Source organism: Euprymna scolopes, chromosome 20 (genome assembly GCF_053919585.1).
Source record: "Euprymna scolopes isolate OS-2025 chromosome 20, ASM5391958v1, whole genome shotgun sequence".
NCBI classification, from domain to species: domain Eukaryota; kingdom Metazoa; phylum Mollusca; class Cephalopoda; order Sepiida; family Sepiolidae; genus Euprymna; species Euprymna scolopes.
The window spans coordinates 47,689,048-47,710,657 of record NC_136501.1 but is presented as its reverse complement, the minus strand read 5'-3'; the positions used below and the strand labels follow the sequence as shown (position 1 = coordinate 47,710,657).

The 21,610-nt window shown below is 34.6% G+C and overlaps 1 protein-coding gene across 4 annotated transcripts in view; it reads right to left on the bottom strand.

The window, feature by feature from the left end:
- LOC145241417 (uncharacterized) overlaps positions 1-21,610 on the bottom strand; it is an 83,564-nt gene that overhangs the window by 28,850 nt on the left and 33,104 nt on the right. For 2 of the 4 annotated variants that reach the window (XM_080104353.1, XM_080104357.1), the window contains exons 1-2: positions 19,515-20,108; positions 6,758-7,614 (exon numbers count right to left, since the gene is read on the bottom strand). In XM_080104353.1, coding sequence (XP_079960479.1) covers positions 6,758-7,614; positions 19,515-19,606 — 949 coding nt within the window. In that variant the 5' untranslated portion in view covers positions 19,607-20,108. Of the gene's footprint in view, positions 1-6,757; positions 7,615-19,514; positions 20,109-21,610 lie in introns of those variants that run through there. The other 2 variants (XM_080104356.1, XM_080104354.1) reach the window with 1 other exon arrangement.

Genomic DNA, 21,610 nt, shown 5'->3' with positions numbered 1-21,610 from the left:
TGAAATTCATACCTTTTCGAGGGTATTAAATGGAAGTGATTCAGTAACTTTGACGGAACTTGAAACTAGAACACAGTTCACAGTCCATGCCAGTAACAATTAGAACACATTTACCTAATTATATAACATTAGATGTGAATGGATCGGTTTGATTGTTTTATGGCATATCAACCCTTTTCGAGTTATTCAGTTCTGAACCTGGTAATTTTGGAAAAAAGTTTTTATGCTTCAAGTTATTTAGATCTTCAAATATTTATTCATGGTGTTTGGTTTGGTTGTTTTTGGCTTTGCAGAATATGATTTGAGTTTTGCAAAGGGCCCCCCCCCCACTACAATAATGTCAATGTTTGGTGCATTTAGGTTAGGAAACCAATATCTTCAGACAACCTGATCTGGTAGCACCAGAAGATATGAATGAAAGGGAAAATCCTGTGATTGGTAACTGATGAAGAACAAAGAGAACAAAGAGATCAAATATAAAAACAAAATAAACAAAGAATAAAATAGTTCAAGAGAAAATTACAAATGATAAAAATCAATAATTAAAACGGTTTGTGTCGTTTTTAGTGCAAGGAGAGAAAAAAAAAATGGAAGGTATTCATGCAAAACAACGTTCAAATACTGCATTAAAAATACTGAATAGAAAGAAATCAGCAGAAAAAAAAAAAATAATAGTAGTTTGAAAATATCTAATACATAAAATTAAGTCAGTTGGATTTTGGACTTTACACCTAAATAGCATGACATTTGACAATTTGAAATTTCATTTTACTCGACTTTGTGTTTTGATTAAAGTTGGTGCATGTTGTTAAAATAAATTTTCGTACAATTTTTTTTTTATTTAAAAAAAATTTTTTTTTTATCAATGAGTCCCCATGTATCAAGGCTAAAATACACTTTAAGATAAAGGTTAATTAGATTGACAGTTAAATGATGATGAAGACTATGAGAGGATTAAAACTTTATATACTACTCATTCAAAACAATAACCAACCCAGAAAATGAAAACTTTTTTTCCACGTTGTCAAAAACATCAATCATAGAATGTGAGGACTAAAGGACAAAGGATAAGGGTGGGTGGAAAACGAGGATTACAAAGCTGTTGAAAGTAAACCCAACTTACTCTCTAATTTCTTCGCAAATAAAAGTAATCCTTCTTGAAATATTATTCGTAGAGAGAGACCATCTTTCTTTTCAGCATCAAAAGTAAATTACAGATGGAAGCCGTTTTTTGCTATCAACAGCAAATTTTCTTAATAGTAGTAAATAATATTACTAATATAGACTTTTGTTTAGCAAATAATTGTTTAAAAAAATTATTTTTATTCTGATATAATTGGACATGAAAGCAATCACGTATTATCTGGAAATGTTTTCATTTCTAAATGGATCCAAGTTACATGTCACTTTTTTCATAAACAGAGTCTACAAAAAAAAAAAAAATCTCGTATTTTTAAATTTTCTCCATTTCCATTACCTTGAAATTTCATTTTACTCAACTTTGTGTTTTGATTAAATGACCTATCAATTTCATTTCAAGTAAGACTTTATAATTATTAACTACTAGACTTTTTAACCCGTTAAAAACTGGCAAAAGTTATAGCCCATTGACTTAGAATGAGTGCTTTGTGTCAAATTGATGGTTGAATATGGTTAAATGTGTGCTCAATGAATTGATCAAGTAACAACAAAAATGACTAAGATGCAGATGATAGCATGTAGAGGGGCAATGGTGTCACAGATACAGAGTGCAGCTAATATTTATAGTAAGTGTCGGAATCTGCGTTTTCTTTTGGGTTGTTATTTTTACAAGCAAGGCATTTATAAGATCGTTCACAGATGTAATCAACTTATACAATGTAAAGATTATTGTTATGAATAAGGATTTTCAAAAATAATATTTCATTTTCAAGATGAAAATTTTAAATCAGCAAAAACTTTTGCGCCGACCGAATATAACAAAGTTTTTTTCCTTTTTATTAACATGCATTGAGTAATTGCAGATAGGTCATATAGCAATTAGGATTTTATATGTATGCCAGGTACATAATGTTTAGAAATGTTCAGTCCAATGGCCATGATCTAATAATAACTGAAAGTTTTCACAAAGGTGAAAAAAAACATTCATAGAAATTTATTCAATCGAATACATCTATATTATACTTGTTTGTCTGTTTCACTTTTTTTTGGAAATTACTGGACCAATCTGACTGAAATTTTGTATAGACTTTTGTTATAAGATGCAGCAAACTAAGTATTAGGCTGGTGCAAAAATAACATTGTTCAACTTATATATAACTAGCGGGGGTACCCGGCGTTGCCCGAACTTTTAGAGGTGTGTGTATGTGTGTGTGGGGGGGGGGGTACATATTATAAAAACAAACCATGTGAAAAGTTCTAAAAAAAAGGTCCAGCGGTGCCCGGGTGTTTGAAAAGTTTGAGGGGGAGGGGGGCGTTCGAACTTGAATCCTTGAGGTGAAAGCAAAAAAAAAAAAAATAAAATAAAAATAACCGTGATAAATTAAGTTAAAAGTGAATTAGGTCAAACATCAATCCCGCAGTGAACTTTGTTTTGGTTTAGTTTCCCCAAGATGTCGGGTCAAAAACCAGTTCCCCATGAAAAAATAGGGGTGTCCATATGAAAGCAATTGTCTGATATAAGGTTTCCACCGCATTGATCAAAAGCTGATTGCTTTCTGGACGTTCCAGCGTGATGCCGAGACCACGCAATGTTCGAATTTACTCAAACTTTATTTATACTAAAAAGCAGGACAAACAGGCGACACGGCGAAATAGCGCGAATCCCATAAAAGTCGACGTAAATAAATCTAGATGCGAGGCGCGTTCCCAAATCGTAGATATTATTATCTAGGGGGTATATAAATACTTCTAAGCGATAGTAACCCCCCCCCCCCAGGACCGGGACCGTCGGCGAAAAAAGGCTTTTCGAGACATACAAAAATGTGCGCGCTGCATTTGCCTTTTATATATATAGAAAACAGTTTTGCACTAACGGTATCTATTCGCTGTACAATTAATAAGGATTATTCACTATAATACCACATTTACTCATTTTTTTCTCGGACACTACTGAGTTGAAATTTTATAATGGATTTTTGTTATAAAGGTGCAGCTAACTAAATATGGTATTCATTTGATGCACAATTAGGGATTAATAAAGATTAGTATTTAATGCAAAACTGAGCACAAATTTAATCCATAGTCAACCATCAATTTGGCATAAAGCACTAATTCCAAGTCAACACACTATAACTTGCTCATTTTTAAAGGGCTGAAAACGTCTTCTAGTTTAATCATATCTTGACATGTAGGCTTAAAAATTATATTAAACAACCCAATGCAAAATGTAGCTTGAAACATCGGTTCTTAGATCACACAAGTTAAGCAACATTAACACTTAATGAACTTTTGAGAATACGAGGTATAGATTTGAGTGTCAGTTTCGAATAAGAGCATAACTTTTCTTTCCTTCCAAGCAAGGCATATTACATGTGAACCATACCCATACGTGTTACTGTGATAGAGACCAGATTTATAAAGGAGAGAATGCAGCAAGATATTTGTTCATATTATTTCTGCGTGTTGGTATGGTTGGAGAAACAGGGAAGTAATTTCGAAGGCTAGTTAACAAAGGGTAGAAACTATTATGTAGAAAACTTTCCATCACCTACACAGTTAAGGTGTGCAATTTTATTACTAGTTAGAGATATTTATGCTGCGTGGATACAAGTGCAGAAAGTTCAGAGTACATTACATAGAAGTACTTGTAAAACAAACACTATGGTGCTGTGACAGGGGTTGGCGCTTAGCAAACAGTGCAGACCTATTGAGTTAAAAATTCTTTTTTAGCACATTGTCTAAGAGGTAGAGACTAGTGGTTGGTGCACTAGCCGAGATGTGACACCAATACTCTATGCACAGGTGAACGATACTAGGATGACATCTCACATGCCAATCGCCAAAATTTGTGTAGTCACATGCATTGCGTGTGACTGTAAGCTGATCTAGCTGCAACGAGATTTGACTCTAGGCCTCAAGATGTTGGCTGGCGGTGTCATTGCAAAGTAAAATTTGTGCATGTGTGTGTGCGTATATATATATATATATATATATATATATATATATTCACACATATTTTATTGAAGAGGATCTTCGTTCTTCTTTTTATGATCTTTCTTTCGAATTTTTCTTGTTTTCGTACAAGTATTTTTGTTGTGGGATCCAAAGTTCTTATAAAGTCCCTCAGTTTACCGAACGTTTTCGGTCTCGATTGTTCTTCCTGTGCATCCTACTTATTGATTGATTTGTTCTCTGTCGAAAGAAAAATCATAAAAAGAAGAACGAAGATCCTCTTGAATAAAATATGCGTGAATAATGAAATTCTGCCTAAATATATATATATATATATATATATATACAGACACACACGGCATCGTGTTGACACACCGGTTCTCGTCAGATCACCGAAGTTAAGCAATGTTCAGCCTGGTTAGTACCCGATGGGTAACAATTTTAACCTTGTTAAATTCATTAGTTATCACTCTTGAATACCTTTAACCTGGTGTGTGTGTGTGTATATATATATATATATATATATATATATATATATATATATTGAACAAAATTTCTAGGTGCCAAGTGGTTGAACAATATGCGATTTGCATACATATGATGGCAAGAGACTATCAACTAGAACCAAATTATGTTAATGTTATGTTTGAGGAATGCATTTATGCTGAAAGGGAAGCGCCGTATTGAGACCATTTTTGGAGACAGTAAGGAAAGAAAATGTCTACCGATTGTGGGTTGCATTATATTTTTTAGACTTCAACAAACAATTTTTTCATTTTTTTTTTTATTTCAATCGAGATGTAGGATACTGGCTGGTGTGAGAAGCCCAGCAGAAAGTCTACCTTCTTTGTGGAAAACTTGGTTAAGTCAAGCAATGTTGAGCTTCAGTGAACTTTTGGGAATATAAGGTACCATAAATTTGGAAATGGCTAGAAAACAAAAAGGTACCTTTTCTAATAAATTGTTGATTCACAAATCAACCAACAACATATTGTGATGCTGTTTGCTCTCTTTATCAGATTATAACTTGAAAAGTTCTGGAGTTCAAGTGAAGTGAAAAAAAAAGTTGGATTTTTTTTTTTTTTACCTCATATTTATCATATTAAAACAAGATTTGTATTTCAAACAGAAAATGTGTGAACTTTCACATTTTGTAAAAATTAGAGGCTAGAATTAGCTAAAAAAAAAAAAAAGGGGGGGGGGTGGAAATGCATGACTATGGTTCATTTTAAAAACCCAACTCTACTTGAGACTTTAGCAAAATTCTCCAACTCCCTACATCGCAGGTGCAATGCTAGACACAAGGCCAGTTTTTAATGTGAAGAACCGGATCCCTTAAAAAGGAATATTATGTATCAGAAAGAAAAAAATAATTTCCTAAATCTAGAAAGATTGCTAGTTCTCTGACTTAGGATGGAAGAGATATTGTACGTTGATCCGATATATTATAGTCAGTTTATAGTGGAAATCCAGTTATTGTTATTTCTTTGAAAAGTTGTCAGATGAAAATAGTTATTAACCCAGTCGCACTCATGGTTCGTTTGCTTAAGGCCAAAATAATATTTCAGCAGCATTTGTATTTTTCAGAGATATCTATAGAGTGTCATTCAAATATTATACCTACTCTCTGATGTCTATTGGCAATACTTACGTTTCAGTTTTCAGTATACTGCGAAAATCTAGAGTGGAAAGATACAATCTGTTTCATATATCATTCAATCAAACCTTTTTGCTAAGTAGCCCTGATAACCAACCCACATTTCTACATAGTATAAATAAATAATCTAATCATCATAAAGTCAAGTAAATGTTTGAAAGTAATTTTGTTCACATTATATTTACAAAAGAATTTTGGTAAAACAACAAAAAAAATTGGGTGCTAATCAGTTAAATAATTTTTTGATTTGGAATGTTTATTATCAAATTTCGGTTATAGTCAGCTAACATACTTCCTAACTTCCAGTGTAGCACTACCGGAAACAGTGACCTGGCAAATCAGTTTCTTCACTTTTATTGTTCTTTAGTATTTCTATTGCGAAGCGATTTATTGAAATAAAATAGAAAAGGATATCGTCGAAAAGTATTTGTTTATTTTCACTTTTAATAATAAAATTTATAAAAATAAGTTTTTATTTTATTTGAAATTCAATGAAACATATATTTATGAAATTATAAAAACAAGTCCTTTATTTGAAGTTTAAAAAGAAAAGTTCTTTTTATTTGAATTGATATGTTTAGTGTAAAAATGAAATTATTGAAATCAAAATAACAAGATTTCAAACATCATAAAAAATGTATCCAATATTCCCAAAAGTTTAAAAAGGATTTTAGAAAGTGTTTTCAATAATTCTTAAAAATTTTTTTTAATAATTCTTAATTAAAATAAAACTGAAAAAAAAAATCTTTAAATAAATAGAATGATCAGAAAAGCATAAAAAAAGAGTACATGCAAAGGGGAGATATAGGTGTGCGAGAAAAAAAAAAAAAGCAAAGGAACTGATTTGCCTTGTCACATCTACCGATAGCGCAATGCTGGAAGTTAGGAATTATAACCAAAATTTCTATATATTGTTTGATGTCGCAATGAGCATATTACAAAAAAAAAAAAAAAAAAATTGCAAAATAATTTTTGCCTTTTAGAGTTTTTTATGTAAAAGAGACTTACCTTTTCTTCCCAAAGAAAGCGATTTCTTCCCACCTTTGTGAAGGGATTTCAACTTTTTAAAAGAACCGGTAAATCCATTAGTGGCACTGGAATCTGTACTTTCCTTGATCTTCAAGTGGGTCTTTACATGTCTAAAAGAGCCAGACTTGTCTTTAATGTCTTTCGACTCCCACACCTCACCCTGTCGGAGGGTTATCTCAGACTTGCGGGACGGAATATCTGACATAGTGGACGACTGTCTAATGTGAGTCTTTGTTACAGTGGTCACTTCGCTCAACACTTTACCATTTTTCTCTTTCTTCTTCCCCTTTCGTTTTTTTTTGTGCGGTTGTTTCTCCTCCTCATTCTCTTCGTGTTCTTTCTTGTTCTTCTTGGCTCGCTTCAGAGTCATTCTCAACCTTTCTCGTGCCCGCTTAAAAAAACTCTTCTTGTGCCGCTTGTCCGAGGCCATCTGAGAATCATCCGAGCTCGACGAGTCGGCACTGGATTTTCTCTTGTAGTAAGTGGCCTCGGGCGCCGACAGTGGAGAATCTCTGTGGGAGTCAGAGTCTTCACCGCTGGCTAGCGGCGCTGAATAGTCATTCAATTCCTCTTCAAACACTGTGTTCTGAAAATATTCAAATTCATTGCTAAGCAGAGATTCATGCGAAGCAGCGCAGTAACTTTGGTTTCGTCTCAGAGAAGGTTTTTCCTCATTCACTTCAAGTTCAGAAACTTTCTGGTAAATGGAATTCAGTGGTGTTACGTCAGTCAGGCTCTCCTGGTGCTTCTTCAGAAATTCTTCCAAAATTTCCACCGCTTCCCTGTTGACCATTGGAATGGTCGACATGCGACCATGTTTCTTTGACATCTTATTCCTATAAAAGATAAAAATTAAAAATAGAAACATCAATTCATTCTCTGATGGATATTTTACTGTCTGAAAAACATTTCAAGTTTAAAAGAAAAAAAAAAAAAAAAATTTAATGATTTTTAAAAAAATAAAATATTTATATCTGAACGTGAGTTTGAAACAGTTTATCTGTTTATTCAAAATTTTTCATTTTGATAATAATGCTTCTAAGAGCCTTTGCAAATTTTAAACACTAGAGCAAAAGCTCCAACTGAATAACTTTGTTCGAATACTTTGCATCAACACCAGCTCAAACGGACTTTTTTTTTTTTTTACATAGGCATCACCACTCACTTATCAAGACCCAGAGGCCACATGAGGATCAGGGTTAAGAGTGTACAGAAGTCAATTGGACAATATAGTAATCGTTAGTAATGGAAATTCGGTAAATTTGTTAACTTAAGTGAAACGGCTCATCAAGAACTTGTTTGCATTGGACTTAAAGACAACCGTATTGTAGTCAGCTGGAAAGCAGAAAAACTGAAGACCGTTCCACAGACATGTAGTTCTAAGGAAGAAGCTTTGTTCATGTAATCTACGTTTAGGTTTAGGCACAGATAAAGAGTGGGGGAATTATTGATAGTGTTTTCAGCTAACCGAGTGTTTTTTGTGAAAGTTTGGAGAGGGGGGGGCCATAGATTGAAGCTCAGTCGAGCACTTGCCATGAAAATAACAATAAAACAAAGACAAACTCTCTTCTGTGAGAAAGAGGTTGCAGGGAAGAGAAAAAACATCTTCTACAAAGCTACAAAATCTATTTTGAACTCTATCAAGGCAGACATCCTTTCTAGCAACTCCTGCCCAGATGTGGCAACAGTACTCTCTCCTTGGACGTACCTGGCTCTTATATAGATAGAGAATTACATCAGCAGTGAGATATCTACTGGATCGATAGAAGGATCCCACCATTTTTTCAGCGGCATTGAATTGGAATTCTTTTTTTAGATGAGTAATCTGTGTTTTTTTATTTATTTGTGGACTGTTATCCTCATCCTCTTTGCTTGTTGTTTCACAACGTTTCCGCCAACTATTTCTCTGGTCTTCGTCAGGCGATTAACTGCGTCGAGATAGGAATGCCAAATCTAATGGCAACCTCAGCAATTACTGCCTTCCATAGTTGTTGTCGTCTCACCAGGTTTTGACCAAGTAGGCTTCTGGCTGGCTCCGGATAGGATTGAAACTGCTATCTTCAGACAATGCTCACCTGAAACTATAGAGATTCAATGTCTATTCACTGCTTCAAGGCCCGTGTAATCTAAAATACACATCTGCCTCTAAATATATTTTGTTCAGTTTTCGTGACATGAAATAAAGGGTGGGGTGCACCTACAAAAAATATTTCTCATATTTAATGAAAACTGCTTTGGAAATATGAATTAATTTAAAAATGAATAAGTATCTAAAATTTCATGAAAATCTGATTTCAATAAAAACATTGTTTTAAGACGTCAATAACATAAATAGGATTTTTGTCTCACATTTTCATTACTTTTGTACAGTGGAAATTTTTTAAAAATTATTACTAGTTCATTTTAAGCTTCTTTTAAATGACACAAAAGTTATAATATATTACAATTACCTAGTGTTACTTATGGGGGAGGGTTATTCTGTGGTACGCATTGGAGGTACCTAGTGTATAACCACTTCGCTTGTGTTTCTCGTCGCTAGGTGAATTAGGAGATGCAATGTTGTAATCCTATTTAAAAAATATTTGATAAAATTAAGTTCACCAGGATGCATTTTTTTTTTTTTGGTAAACAAGTTAGCCATTTTAATGTTTTGTTAACAGTTGAAAAAATTTTTTTTTCATAACCCTTCAAATTTAATATGGGTAAATAATAAAAATAGTAATGTTGACACGTACATTCCCAAAACAGACGTCACAACCACCGATATGTCCCATGATTTGTGTTTATGTAAATGTAAGACGAAATCCCTGAAATTGAAGCACCATCACCCTCCCTCCATTTAAATTATAAATTAGTAAAAAGAAAAAACAAAAAGACGAATATTTGAACCCCCACCCCCGCCTCTCTCAAAAAAAAGCGAAAAATAAAAATGACTCCTCTTTCCTTGCGCAGACGGGACTACCCCATGGTGAATATTTGATTTTTTATTACTTTTCTGAATTGATCTGGTTTGTAAAACACACCCAAAAGTACTTGTTCAGTTGTAAATATAATGCTATGCCGTTCAATTTGTTTCTCGGTTTCATTTACACACATGTGAACACAACATTAAAGATGTATGCACGCTTGTACGTACAAAATGACCACTAGTGATAACATAAGTAATTACATTGCATAATGACGGTCTTAATATTTGAAAAACTACTTGTCTACACGAAATTTAAATGTGATATTCTTTTTCAGCATACCCCAAAACTTATGAAAAGCGTCATTTTAAAAGGTGAGTGTTTAGGTAAGTAAAAATTTAGATTTTTTTTCTCTCCCTTATTGTCACCCCCCCCCCATTCCATTTTTTTTTGACAACCTGGACTTAGGGTTAGTGAATTTTATTTTATTTTTTTTTCTTTATGAAAGGTGTGAGGGTAACCAGTAATATTTTCTGTGAATTATCGATTGAACGCTAAGCTAGCAGATTATTAAAAAAAAAAAAAACTGAAAAAATATCAATATCTGTAGGGGAAAAGAAGTTTAAGTGGAATTAAATCTCTCTGCCCCAAACGAAATAATAAAAAAAAAGGAATAAAACAAAATGACACCTCCTTCTCGTTTAAAATGCACCGCATTTATTTTTCAACAAAAATAACAAGACGAACAAGCAAAGGTCCGATCGGTAAAAGTTTTTGAGAAATCATTATGATTAGAATGTTAGATGAAAGTCCTTCATTGAATTAATAAGATCTGAAGGTGAAAGTCTTGTGAAAATAATGTCCTTGTTTCAAGGTTTGTGTTTTAACTGGCGAAGTTCGCCTTATTCAAAAGTCCAATGAGGAAAGTAGTCCGTTGTTATTAATTCTTATAGAAAATGTACGGAATGGGTGTGTGTGTTTGTGTGCATAACTGTGATTTTTGGGTGCCCGCGTGGCGTGTGTAATTATGGTTTTCATTTGAAAGCGACGATGAGATGAAAACGAGAGGCATGTTCTCGTGTCACGTCGGAGCCAGAAGAAAGAAGGGAAAAAGGCGGGAAGAAACTACTGCTGATATTTTGGTTTTTGGAAAAGCGTTAAAAAGACAATCTTCTAAATTTTCTCATTGGTCGCTTGTGTCACGTGATACTGTCTTCAACTACGTCCGCCAGAAATATGTTCATTTTACTTTTGTTGTTGTGAGAAAAGCGTGCGGGCGTATTTGAAATTATGTCGTGGCTGGAAGAACTTATTTTTATGCAAAATGCGCGGAGAAATTGAAATGAATAAACGTTCGTTTATTTGCGCGCACGTGCATGTTTGTGTGTGTGCGTGTGCGTGTGCGTGCGTGTGCGTGTGTGAGAGAGAGAGAGAGAGAGAGAGAGAGACAGCACATATCTAAAGATTTGGAAGGCGGGTTCAGTTTCATATTTACGTTCTAGTAAATCGATCCACCGTTTTTAGAACCGATTTACAGTCTCGTTTTGGCGTTGGCTCTTTAAGACCCCCTCCCCCGCCATTATTATTATTATTATTTATTTATTTATTTATTTATTTATTGACAACTTCGAGAAAAGTTTGGTCTGTCGCCCCCCCCCTCCCACGTTATCATTTAAAATTTTAATTTTTTTAATTTTTTTTATTTACGACTTTTTTAAAAATATGTTTTTGCATTTAACAACCCGCGCTATTTGGTAGTAGGAAGGCAGGCTTGAACCCGTACGGTGAAGGAGGAAAAAAATGGGGGGAAAAACATGACGTCTTTGCTGTTACGACCACCGTCAAACTGGGTTTTAATTAAGGCTAGACAATCGAAAAGAGGGGATGACTTTCGAAAATATCGGCGAAAAAAGCGACTCCCCTCTGTAGAAAAGTGCCCAGTGAGGATGAAGAAAATGTTTTTAGCCAATTTTTCGGTATTTGTCGTCTGAAGGGTCGAGCTTCAAACGATACTGATCTTGTGAAAATCAGTCGCCTCTGTCGAAAGTTTTAGGCAAACATGCAAACATACATTCATATATTTATATATTGATAGCTGAAATTTTCGACCCAAACCGATTAAAAAGCTTGCCCTATCTCTGAATATCCTTTATGTAAAATTTCAAATGTTTAGACCAGAAATTGTCTGAGTAATTTGGTAGAGACCGCAGAGATCAAATTTTTTTTTTTTAACTTATTCCCCAATTATGACCTCTTAACATTTGTTTTGGGCTCAAATCAAGTTATTAAGTTAGATCCATGTCCAAGGAACCTATATCTAAAATTTCAATTGTTTATACCCAAAATTGGCGGAGGAGTTTGGTAGAGTTCTCAAAGGTCAAATCGTTGAACTTTGACCGCTTAACAGCCAAATTTCTGGCCGAAAACCGATCACAAAGATTTTTCCAAATCTCAGTACCATGTATATCAAATTTCGAGTCTGTAGACTTAAAATTGACAGAGTTATTGCGTAGGCAAATGTACACAGACACATACAGACACGTTCACTTTTATAGATATAGATAAGTGATACGATTTATCGACCCCTGTTCGACTGACACACATCTATCGGCCGTTCTTGAAACTAAAATACACGCATTCGCCTCATGACACTGTCATGCAGAAGTGCCATATTTTTTTTTTCCAAATTTCTTTTAATCTGAAAGTTTGTAATCGATGAGATTAACGTGAAAAAAGAAGTGTAAATTGTGGAATAAAAACAAAAAGAAAAGTATCCAATACGTTTCCCGAAATGCTTTTTTACTATTAAAATTTATTGGGCAATTCGGAATCTTAACTCGTTGTTCTAAGGGAGGTAACTATTTTACTAAAATAAAATGGCTTATTTAATGCAACAGTTTTCTAACATGAATAACAAAAAATTTTTTAAATACGACGATATTGTAATTTTTCTTAAAAACATTTGAATAATTTTAAGAAAAAAATATCTTAATACTTTAATAAAATAGTTACAAGATTCCGAATTGGTATTTATTTATTGAAACAAAATCTATTTTGAGAATATTTTGTATTGGATAAGTTGGCACTCCTTGGGCGTTGAGTTCCATGGCGACCAGCATAAAAAGACACGCGTGCGTCGCTCCCTTCCTGACACAAGCGCACGTAACATTTTTTTTTATTTACTGACGTTGTCGTAGTAACTAAACGATTATTTGTCACATTATTTATTTTGAAAAAAAGTTGGTAATCGTGAAGAAAGAGAGAGCCTGTTTCCTCCGTTTGACTATAGGTGGCGTTACTGTCTGTCCACCCAGTTACGGAAGCACAAAATGTATATAATGCCACCCGTGAAATAAAAATAAATGTTTTTGTTATATATATATATATATATTTTTTTTTTTTTTTTTTTTATTACATTTTCACCCCAAACAAGGCACATTGCCACTTTGGTGTAGGGGGCTACTATCAGGGGAAACATCTACTGGGGTACTATGTAGGGATTAGGGCAGCGAGATGTTGGTTCACGTTGCACTTGAACTTATGCATGTCAGTACAGTTGGGGAAGCAGTGACCCGGAATGGAATTCCAAAGTCTAGCAGTTCTGGGGAAGAAACTACTGGAGTAGAAGGATCTTTTACATCTAGGGATCTCTACAGTGTGGGGGTGGGATTTTGCAGCTTGTCGGGTCTGTCGAGGGTGTTCACGTCGTGGGGGCACAAGTGCTTGCAGTTCTTCAGAGCATTCACCATTATAGTACTTGTAGAACAGGCAGAGGGATGCAACGTTTCGACGATGGGACAGAGGCTGACGTTTTGATGCCAGTTTAGGGCCTATCAGATTTGCGACTCTCTTTTGAACCCTGTCAAGGAGCGAGAGACTAGTAGCCGATGCACCGGCCCAAATATGACAGCAATACTCCATACATGGGCGAATAGTGGCCTTATAGAGGTACAGGATACTTTCGGGTGTTAAAAGTTTTCTAGCACGGTAGAGAGAGCCCACCTTCCTTGCAGCGGCCCTGGCAATGCCCTCGATGTAACTGTTCCAACTCATGTTTCCAGTGAACGTTAGGCCAAGGAGCTTGAGAGACGTACTCTCAGATAAAGAGTCGTTGGCCATTGCTATAGGTGGTAGAGAAGGTTTCTTGTAATTATTGAATGAAACCAGTTTTGTCTTGGTGGCATTGAACGTTACCATCCATTTTTGTCCCCATTCCACTACTGATTGGAGGTCATCCTCTAGTGTTTCTGCCATTACTTTAGATATATGTTCGTTTGTTTTCCTGTCGTGCCTGCTATAGAGTGTGGTGTCATCAGCATATATCCCCATCTCAGAGGCAATCTTGTCGGGGAGGTCATTTATGAATATCAGGAACAGCAGAGGTCCAAGGATAGATCCTTGGGGCACTCCCGCATTTATATCATATTGTTTAGATGTACGACCGTCGAGGACAACCTGGATTTTTCTCTTATCTAAGAAGGATTTAATTACGTTAAGTATTCTACCAGTGATACCGTAAGATCTAATCTTCCTGAGGAGACCCTCATGCCATACCCTGTCAAAAGCCTTAGATATATCTAGAGCTACCGCTCTTCCCTCTCCCGCTTTGTCCAGTGAATGGTATATGCGTTCAGAGATTACAGTGAGGATGTCTGCCGTGGAACGGGCTTGTCTAAATCCATATTGACGGTCGGTCAGAAGTTTAGCATCTGTAAGGTGCTGGACTAGAGCATGGTTAATTAAGGTCTCAAATATTTTGGCAAAAAGTGGGAGGAGGCTAATAGGGCGATAATTTAATGGGTCAGTTCTTTCGCCAGAATTCTTGAATACTGGTACTACAGAAGCAGTTTTCCAACAGCTCGGAAAGCAAGATTCATTAAGGCATTTGTTGTAGAGTTTGGAGAGAACTGGAGCTACTTCGGCTGAGCACTTTTTTAATAGCACAGCTGGGATGAGGTCGGGTCCACATGCTTTGGAAGTGTCAAGGTTTTTTATGATAGCATGCACCTGAGCAGGGGTGATTTTCAGGTCGTCTAGCGTGGCGTCTGTCCGCATAGGAAATTGAGGTAGGGGGTGGTTTAGAGGGTCCAGTGTGGAGTTTGAGACAAACCGACTGGCAAGCATGTTAGCCTTCTCGGTTGCTGAGCAAAGAACCTCGTGATTGTTGGTTAGTGGGGGAATTGTTGATTGCCCATTATTTACTACACTGTTGTAGATTTTCCAGAAGTCATGAGTTCCTAGTTTTTGTGCTTCGATGCGTTTTTTCGTGGTTTCCGTAAATTCCCTCTTAGCTGTCGCTATTTCTTTCTTAACGTTACTTCTAGCTTCTATGTACTTCTGTCTGTTTGAACTGGACTTGTGTCGATTAAACCTGCGGAATGCACGCTGCCTTTGAGCAATGGCAGTTGCGCAAGTCGAAGTAAACCATTGGGGAGAGTGGGGCTTGCTATAGAATTTCCGCATGGGAACATGCGCTTCGATTGCAGTTTTGAACCATTCAGTGGTCTCGGTTGCACACTGTTGAGCAGGAAGAGAAAAAATATTTCCCCATGGGGCGTCTCTGATAAGATCTCTGATAGCTTCCCAGTCAGCCTTTTTATAATATCTCGTTGTTTTGAGCACTGGCTCTTCAGTTTTGGGTCTAGAGTTTAGGGCGATTTCAACCATTATCACCGCATGATCAGTGTTCCCAAGTGGGCTGTCGGCTTTCGTTACACAATCATCAGGAACTGTGGTCAAAAACAGATCTAATAGTGATGTGTGTTGTTCTTCCTGATCAGGGAAGCGGGTTGGAAAAGTAACAATTTGCGCTAGGGAGTGAGATACAGAGAAGCTATGAGTTGCGCTGCCTGCTGCATCTGTGTAAGTAGAGAATCCAAGCCAGTTTTTGTGATGGACATTAAAGTCGCCAAATACATGTACTTGGGCGCTAGTGTCGAAGGAGAGTGCTGTGTCTATGCTGTCAGATACTTTGTTTATTATGGTGCAGTCTTGGGTCGAGGGAGAGCGGTAGAGAAAGTAAAAGTAGCTAATGTTGTGTTGCATGATTAGTCTAAAGCACATAAAGGCTTGATCATCCGTTTCTAGGTTTGTTTCTCTAGTCAAGGGAAGGGTATTACGAATGTAAACTCCAAGTCCGTCCGTGCATATGTCTGTCAGAGTCCTTACGGCAGAGTGGGAGATATCCAGGCATGTTAAAGTAGTTAGAGGGGATGGAGGAGTGTAGGTTAGTCTCACTTAGTGCTAAGATATCCGGGGTATTTGTTAGGAGAAATGCTTCAACATCAGCTAAATTAGTTCTAAGCCCACGGATATTTGTGAATTTTAATTTTAAACATTTTTTTTTTTTTTTTTTGCAAACATATTTAAGTTTAGGGTTTTTTTTTTTTCAAACATGTTTACGTTTTTTTTTGTTTTTGCAAACATATTTAAATTTTATTTTACCAAACATTTACGTTTTTTTTTGTTTTGTTTTTGCAAGCATAAACTAAATATTTTTGAAAAGTTTGCTTATGCACGTATTGTACCGTGCTAATTTTTTTTTTTAAATAGTTTCAAGTAAGATTCAGGTTTACAATATCCTTTTTCAAATATATATATATAAATACTCGCGGAAAAGGTAAAATAAGTCCAGAAAAATTAAGAAAAAAAGGGAGGGGTCCATAAAAAAAGATAAAAAAAACAAAAAAAAAAAACGTTGATTTTTTTTTTTTTTATCATGAGAGCGTAAAAAATACTCGCGAATACTCACGGAAAAACGGTTGTATCTATAAATATGTTTAAAAGAAAAATATAGCAAAAACATTTAGTTTATGCTTGCAAAAAAAAAACAAAACAAAAAAAACAAACGTAAATGTTTGAAAATAAACAAGCATCAAAACGTAAATGTTTGGAAAAAAAAATTGTTTGCAAAAACAAAACATAAACAGGTTTGAAAAAAAAAATAAAACTTAAATATGTTTGCAGAAAAAAAAAACAACAAAAAAAAACATTTAAAATAAAAATATAACCAAAACATTTTTATTTCAAGGGTGGCATTATATACATTTTGTGCTTCCGTAACGGGGTGGACAGACAGTAACGCCACCCATAGTCAAACCGAGGAAACAGGCTCTCTTTCTTCACGATTACCAAAAGTTTTACTCTTTATGAATATTAAAAGAAAAATTACTAAACATCGGTACTTGTACAGTTTAGTCAAGACATTTAAAAATGAAAATATCGAAAAAAGTTTAAATTGTATATATCCGTTATGGAACGAAGTTCTCCGGAAAAAAAAATTCACTTAATTTCATCAAGTAGTTTTTTTTTTTTTTTTTTTTTTTTTTTTACAGCGAAAAAACAATTTGTTATGATACCGAGCAAAATGTTCGATTTTTAGGAAGAAAAGCTAGTATTAAAGATGGGAAGGAAGGGGTGTCAGCGCTTTAAATGAAGTCATCTCCCTTTAGCATTTCTAAAATTCAAACAAATTTTTTTTTTAAATCCAAGATGGCCGCCTTCAACATGCTCTCATAAAAACATGTTTTTCCGCTGTAAAAAAAAACAAAAAAAAAAAACAAACAAACTACTTGATGAAATTAAGTGAATTTTTTTTTTTTTGTCGGAGAACTTCGTTTCATAACGGATGGTATTTATTTGCTTCCCCACCAAAGCAAATTAGGTACAAGGCCGTTTTTAATGTGAGGTAAAAACCAGCTCCCCTAAAAGTAGGCAAAAAGGTGGCATTGTGATTACCAAAAATAATAATTGTCCCAGTATAGAGGGTTTCCCCTCCATTGACTGGTACAAATTACCTTAAGTGCAGCACTGCAGCACTGCAGCATCTGCCGGAACAGATACTACACTTTGATCCCGGCCCGAAGGCCAAGAAAAGGGTATTCGTTTCATAACGGATACATACAATTTAAACTTTTTTCGGTATTTTCATTTTTTAATGTCCTGACTAAACTGTACAAGTACCCCCCTTTTTTTTTATAGCATTTGCGGATGGGTAAAAAACGAAAAAAAAAAAAAAAACTAAACCATTTACTGACAATTTCTCGGTATCTTGACTTTGATAACATTTATTTGTTAAAAATATTTGTAAAATTGAGAAATTATCAGTAAATGGTTTAGTTATTTTTCGTTTTTTACCCATCCGCAAATGCTATTAAAAAAAAAGTCGATAAAAATCGTCATTTAAAAAGAAATTTAAAAACAAAATGTCTGTAAAAGTGAGACATTATTAATAAACGTTTAGTAATTTTTCTTTTAATATTCATAAAGAGTAAAACTTTTTTCAAAATAAATAATGTGACAGATAATCGTTTAGTTACTACGATAACGTCAATAAATAAAAAAGGGTAAATTTATACAAATACCGTGACAGCGAATTAGTAGAAAAAAATGTACCCTAACCCTAACCCAGTTTACAGATTCGTGTTCAGCACACCGAAACGTAACAGAATACTACGTAAAAGATTTTACTAATTTGCTGTCACGGTGTTTGTATAATAATACCTAAAAAAGTGTTACGTGCGCTTGTGTCAGGAAAGGAGCGACGCGTTTTTTTATGCTGCCCGCCATGGAACTCAACGCCCAATGAGTACCGATAATTTTTTTTTAATGTTTTTTTTTGTGTTTGATTTTAATTTGACAGGCCTGCAGCAGTCGTGAAGGACTTTGCTTGATTTTAATCTGCAAGTTTATGCCCCCCGCCCTCAGTCTTGGAAAAATAAAAAATACCAAACAGTAAAGAAAATCGGTGCACTAATGTAACATTATGTTATGCTGAAATAAAGTTATTTAGAAAACAATTCTTAACATGAGGATGTTTTGTAATTATTCTGTACTTTCATCTAACAATTTAATAAAAAAAGATCGTAAAACTTTAATTCAACTTGAAAATACTATTAAAAAAAAAAAAAAAAAAAGGCGCATGGTAACATAAGTGCAATAAGCACAAAAATAATTTGTACGATGTACGTGTACCTCCTGTGCCGAAAAGAAAATATCATAGAAAAACGAAACTACTTGATCAGTTTACGTAATTTTTTGGTGTAAGATATTTTCTTTCCATTGCGGGTACATAAATCATACAGATTTTTCCTTATTTTCTTAAGTGGAGGAGAAGGGAGGGGACATCCTTCCGAGAATAGTATGAACCGTGATGGAATAACATTAAAACCTCATTTTTAACATCGGAAGGAGGACTTAAAAACAAAAACAAACAAAACTCCGTTCACCTAACAATTTAGTGAACAAAAGATACCGTAAAGCTTGAATTTAACTTAAAAATCATATAAACGTAACCCAGATATAAGAGATCACTCACAGCCCTAACAGACTAATTTGGGACCAGAGAAAATCTCTTATATCCGTTTTTCTTATATTCGGGTTTCTTATTTACAGAAAATAGCACGGTTCGTATTCTGCTAGTTCAACTTACAAAAATAAATAAATAAATAAAAATGCAAATAATTTGGCATCTTTTTGATTGCGGTACTCATGCAGAGAGTGATGATCCGTGCTGAAATAATAACGTTATTATTTAAAAAGCCATTCTTAGCATGAGGAGGGGAGGGTGTTTTGTACCTATTCTGTACCTTACAATTGAATAAAAAAAAAATCACATATCATAAAACTTTAATTAAACGTGGAAATACGATTTAAAAAAATAGCGCGGATCACTTTCTGCATTAGCACCTTAATTGCTAATAAGTAAAAAAAAAAAATAAATAAAATAAAAATAAACAACGCAGCCTCTATTCCGAAATTCGAAACTTGTTTTTGTTTAGTGCAGATCAAAGATTATAAATCGAAAAGACAATTATATAAATTAAACTTACTTTGCTTCTTTACTGTCAGAAGAAGACGAAGAAGTGGTCGATGACTCAGACGACGTTTTTCTCATGATTTTCCTTTTAAGATTATTAAACATTGAATAAAAATCCACAACGATAAGAACTCAATTCAGGAATAACTTTAAAATGATCGTTAAATATATTTAAATATCTTGTTTGTTGTTAATTTATAAACTTCTCCAGTGTTTTGTCTTCGTTGTTTTCAAGAACAAACCCTAGGAATCTGTTTCTTCCGGTTTTCCGTCAAACAACAAGTATGGGAAACTCGTGTTTTGTTTGAACGCTCAGGAATGCGAATCTTAGGAGGTTGAAACCAACAAAAGGTATAATTAAAAAAAAACACTTTTTTGTGACAATTTAATCTTAATTTACATTAATGTAATCTTTACTAATGTTGTACGTATTAAATTGTTTCTCTATTTCCTTTTTTAGATCCATTTTGATTAGTAACAGATCGCGACAAGTGAAACTCATAACTACACACTTGAGGTTGACATTTATTATCTCCCTTGTTTTAAAGCGGGCGATATGAATAGAGGACGATTTTGCCAACGGATGTTTAATCAACGGACAATTTGGCTATTAGAGAAAAATAAAATTAATAATGAAAATAAATATAAATATATATAAATATAAAATATATAATGAATAAAATAGTGTTTATTTATGTTGAGATACATGCACAATGTGGCAGTTTAAAATAAAATAACAGGAAAACTTATGGAAAAGTATATCCTGGGTAGCCATACCCCATTCCCTACTCCACGCTAACGAAACGTTATTTTCAATAAAATTTGAAAACTATTTGGGAAATTTAAGTAGGATGGTCCCTGGAATAAACGTGCTACTATGATGATTGATGATTCTAGTTAGTAGTAGGATATATATATATATATATATATATATATATATATATATATATATATATATATATATATATATATATATATATATATATTCAACTTTCACCCCAAACAAGGCACAGTGCCACTTTGAAGTAGGGGCTACTATCGGAGACATAAGCTGCAGATATATTATGGAGGGAGATGAGCAGTAAGATGTCTGTTCACATTACCCTTGAACTTCTGCATGTCAGTACAGTTGGGAAAGCAGAATCCTAGAAGAAAGTTTCAAAGCCTAGCAGTTCTGAGGAAGAAACTATTGGAGTAGAATGCTTTCTTACACCTAGGAATCTCTACTGTGTAGGGGTGGGATTAAGCTGCTTGTCGGGGGTATTTAAGTTGAGGGAGCACAAGTGCTTGTAGTTTGTCAGAGCATTCACCATTAAAATACTTGTAGAACAGGCAGAGGGATGCAACATTTCGTCGATGGGACAGGTTGAAGCTTAGATGACAGTTTAGGACTTGTCAGGTTGGTAACCCTCTTTTGAACCCCATCCAGGAATGAGAGACTAATAGCAGATGCACCAGCCCAAATGTGACAATACTCCATACATGGGTGAATGGTGACCTTATAGACGTACATGATACTTTTAGGTGTAAGTATATTTCTAGCATGGTAGAGAGAACCCACCTTTTTCGCAGCGGCCTTGGCAATGCTCTCAATGTATCTGTTCCAGTTCATGTTCCCTGTGAACGTTAGGCCAAGAAGTTTAAAAGAAATTACTTTCAGGTAATATGTTCTTGACCATTGCTATTGGCGGTAGAAAAGGTTTCATTTATTTATTGAAGGAAACAAGCTTAGTCTTAGCAGCATTGAATGTGACCATCCATTTTTGTCCCCATTCCACTACAGATTGGAGGTCTTCCTCTAGTGTTTCTGCAATTTCCTTAGATATGTGTTCATTTGTTTTCTCCTATAAGCGACAAAGGATAACCAACAATACACATTGTCCCTGCACTTTTGAATAGCTTTGCCTTTGTGCCTACATTTTTAAAAATATAAATGTATAATTTACAAATAAAGTCAACGTCCATTATGTATTTTTTATTCTAGAAAATGTCTAAAATTTTAGACATCTGCTTAAGAAAATGAAATTCACTCAACTTTGCTTCATGGAGCGAATCCAATGCAAATCTAATATGAATTCCAAATTGGAGGTTGTTTCGTTATTAAACTCT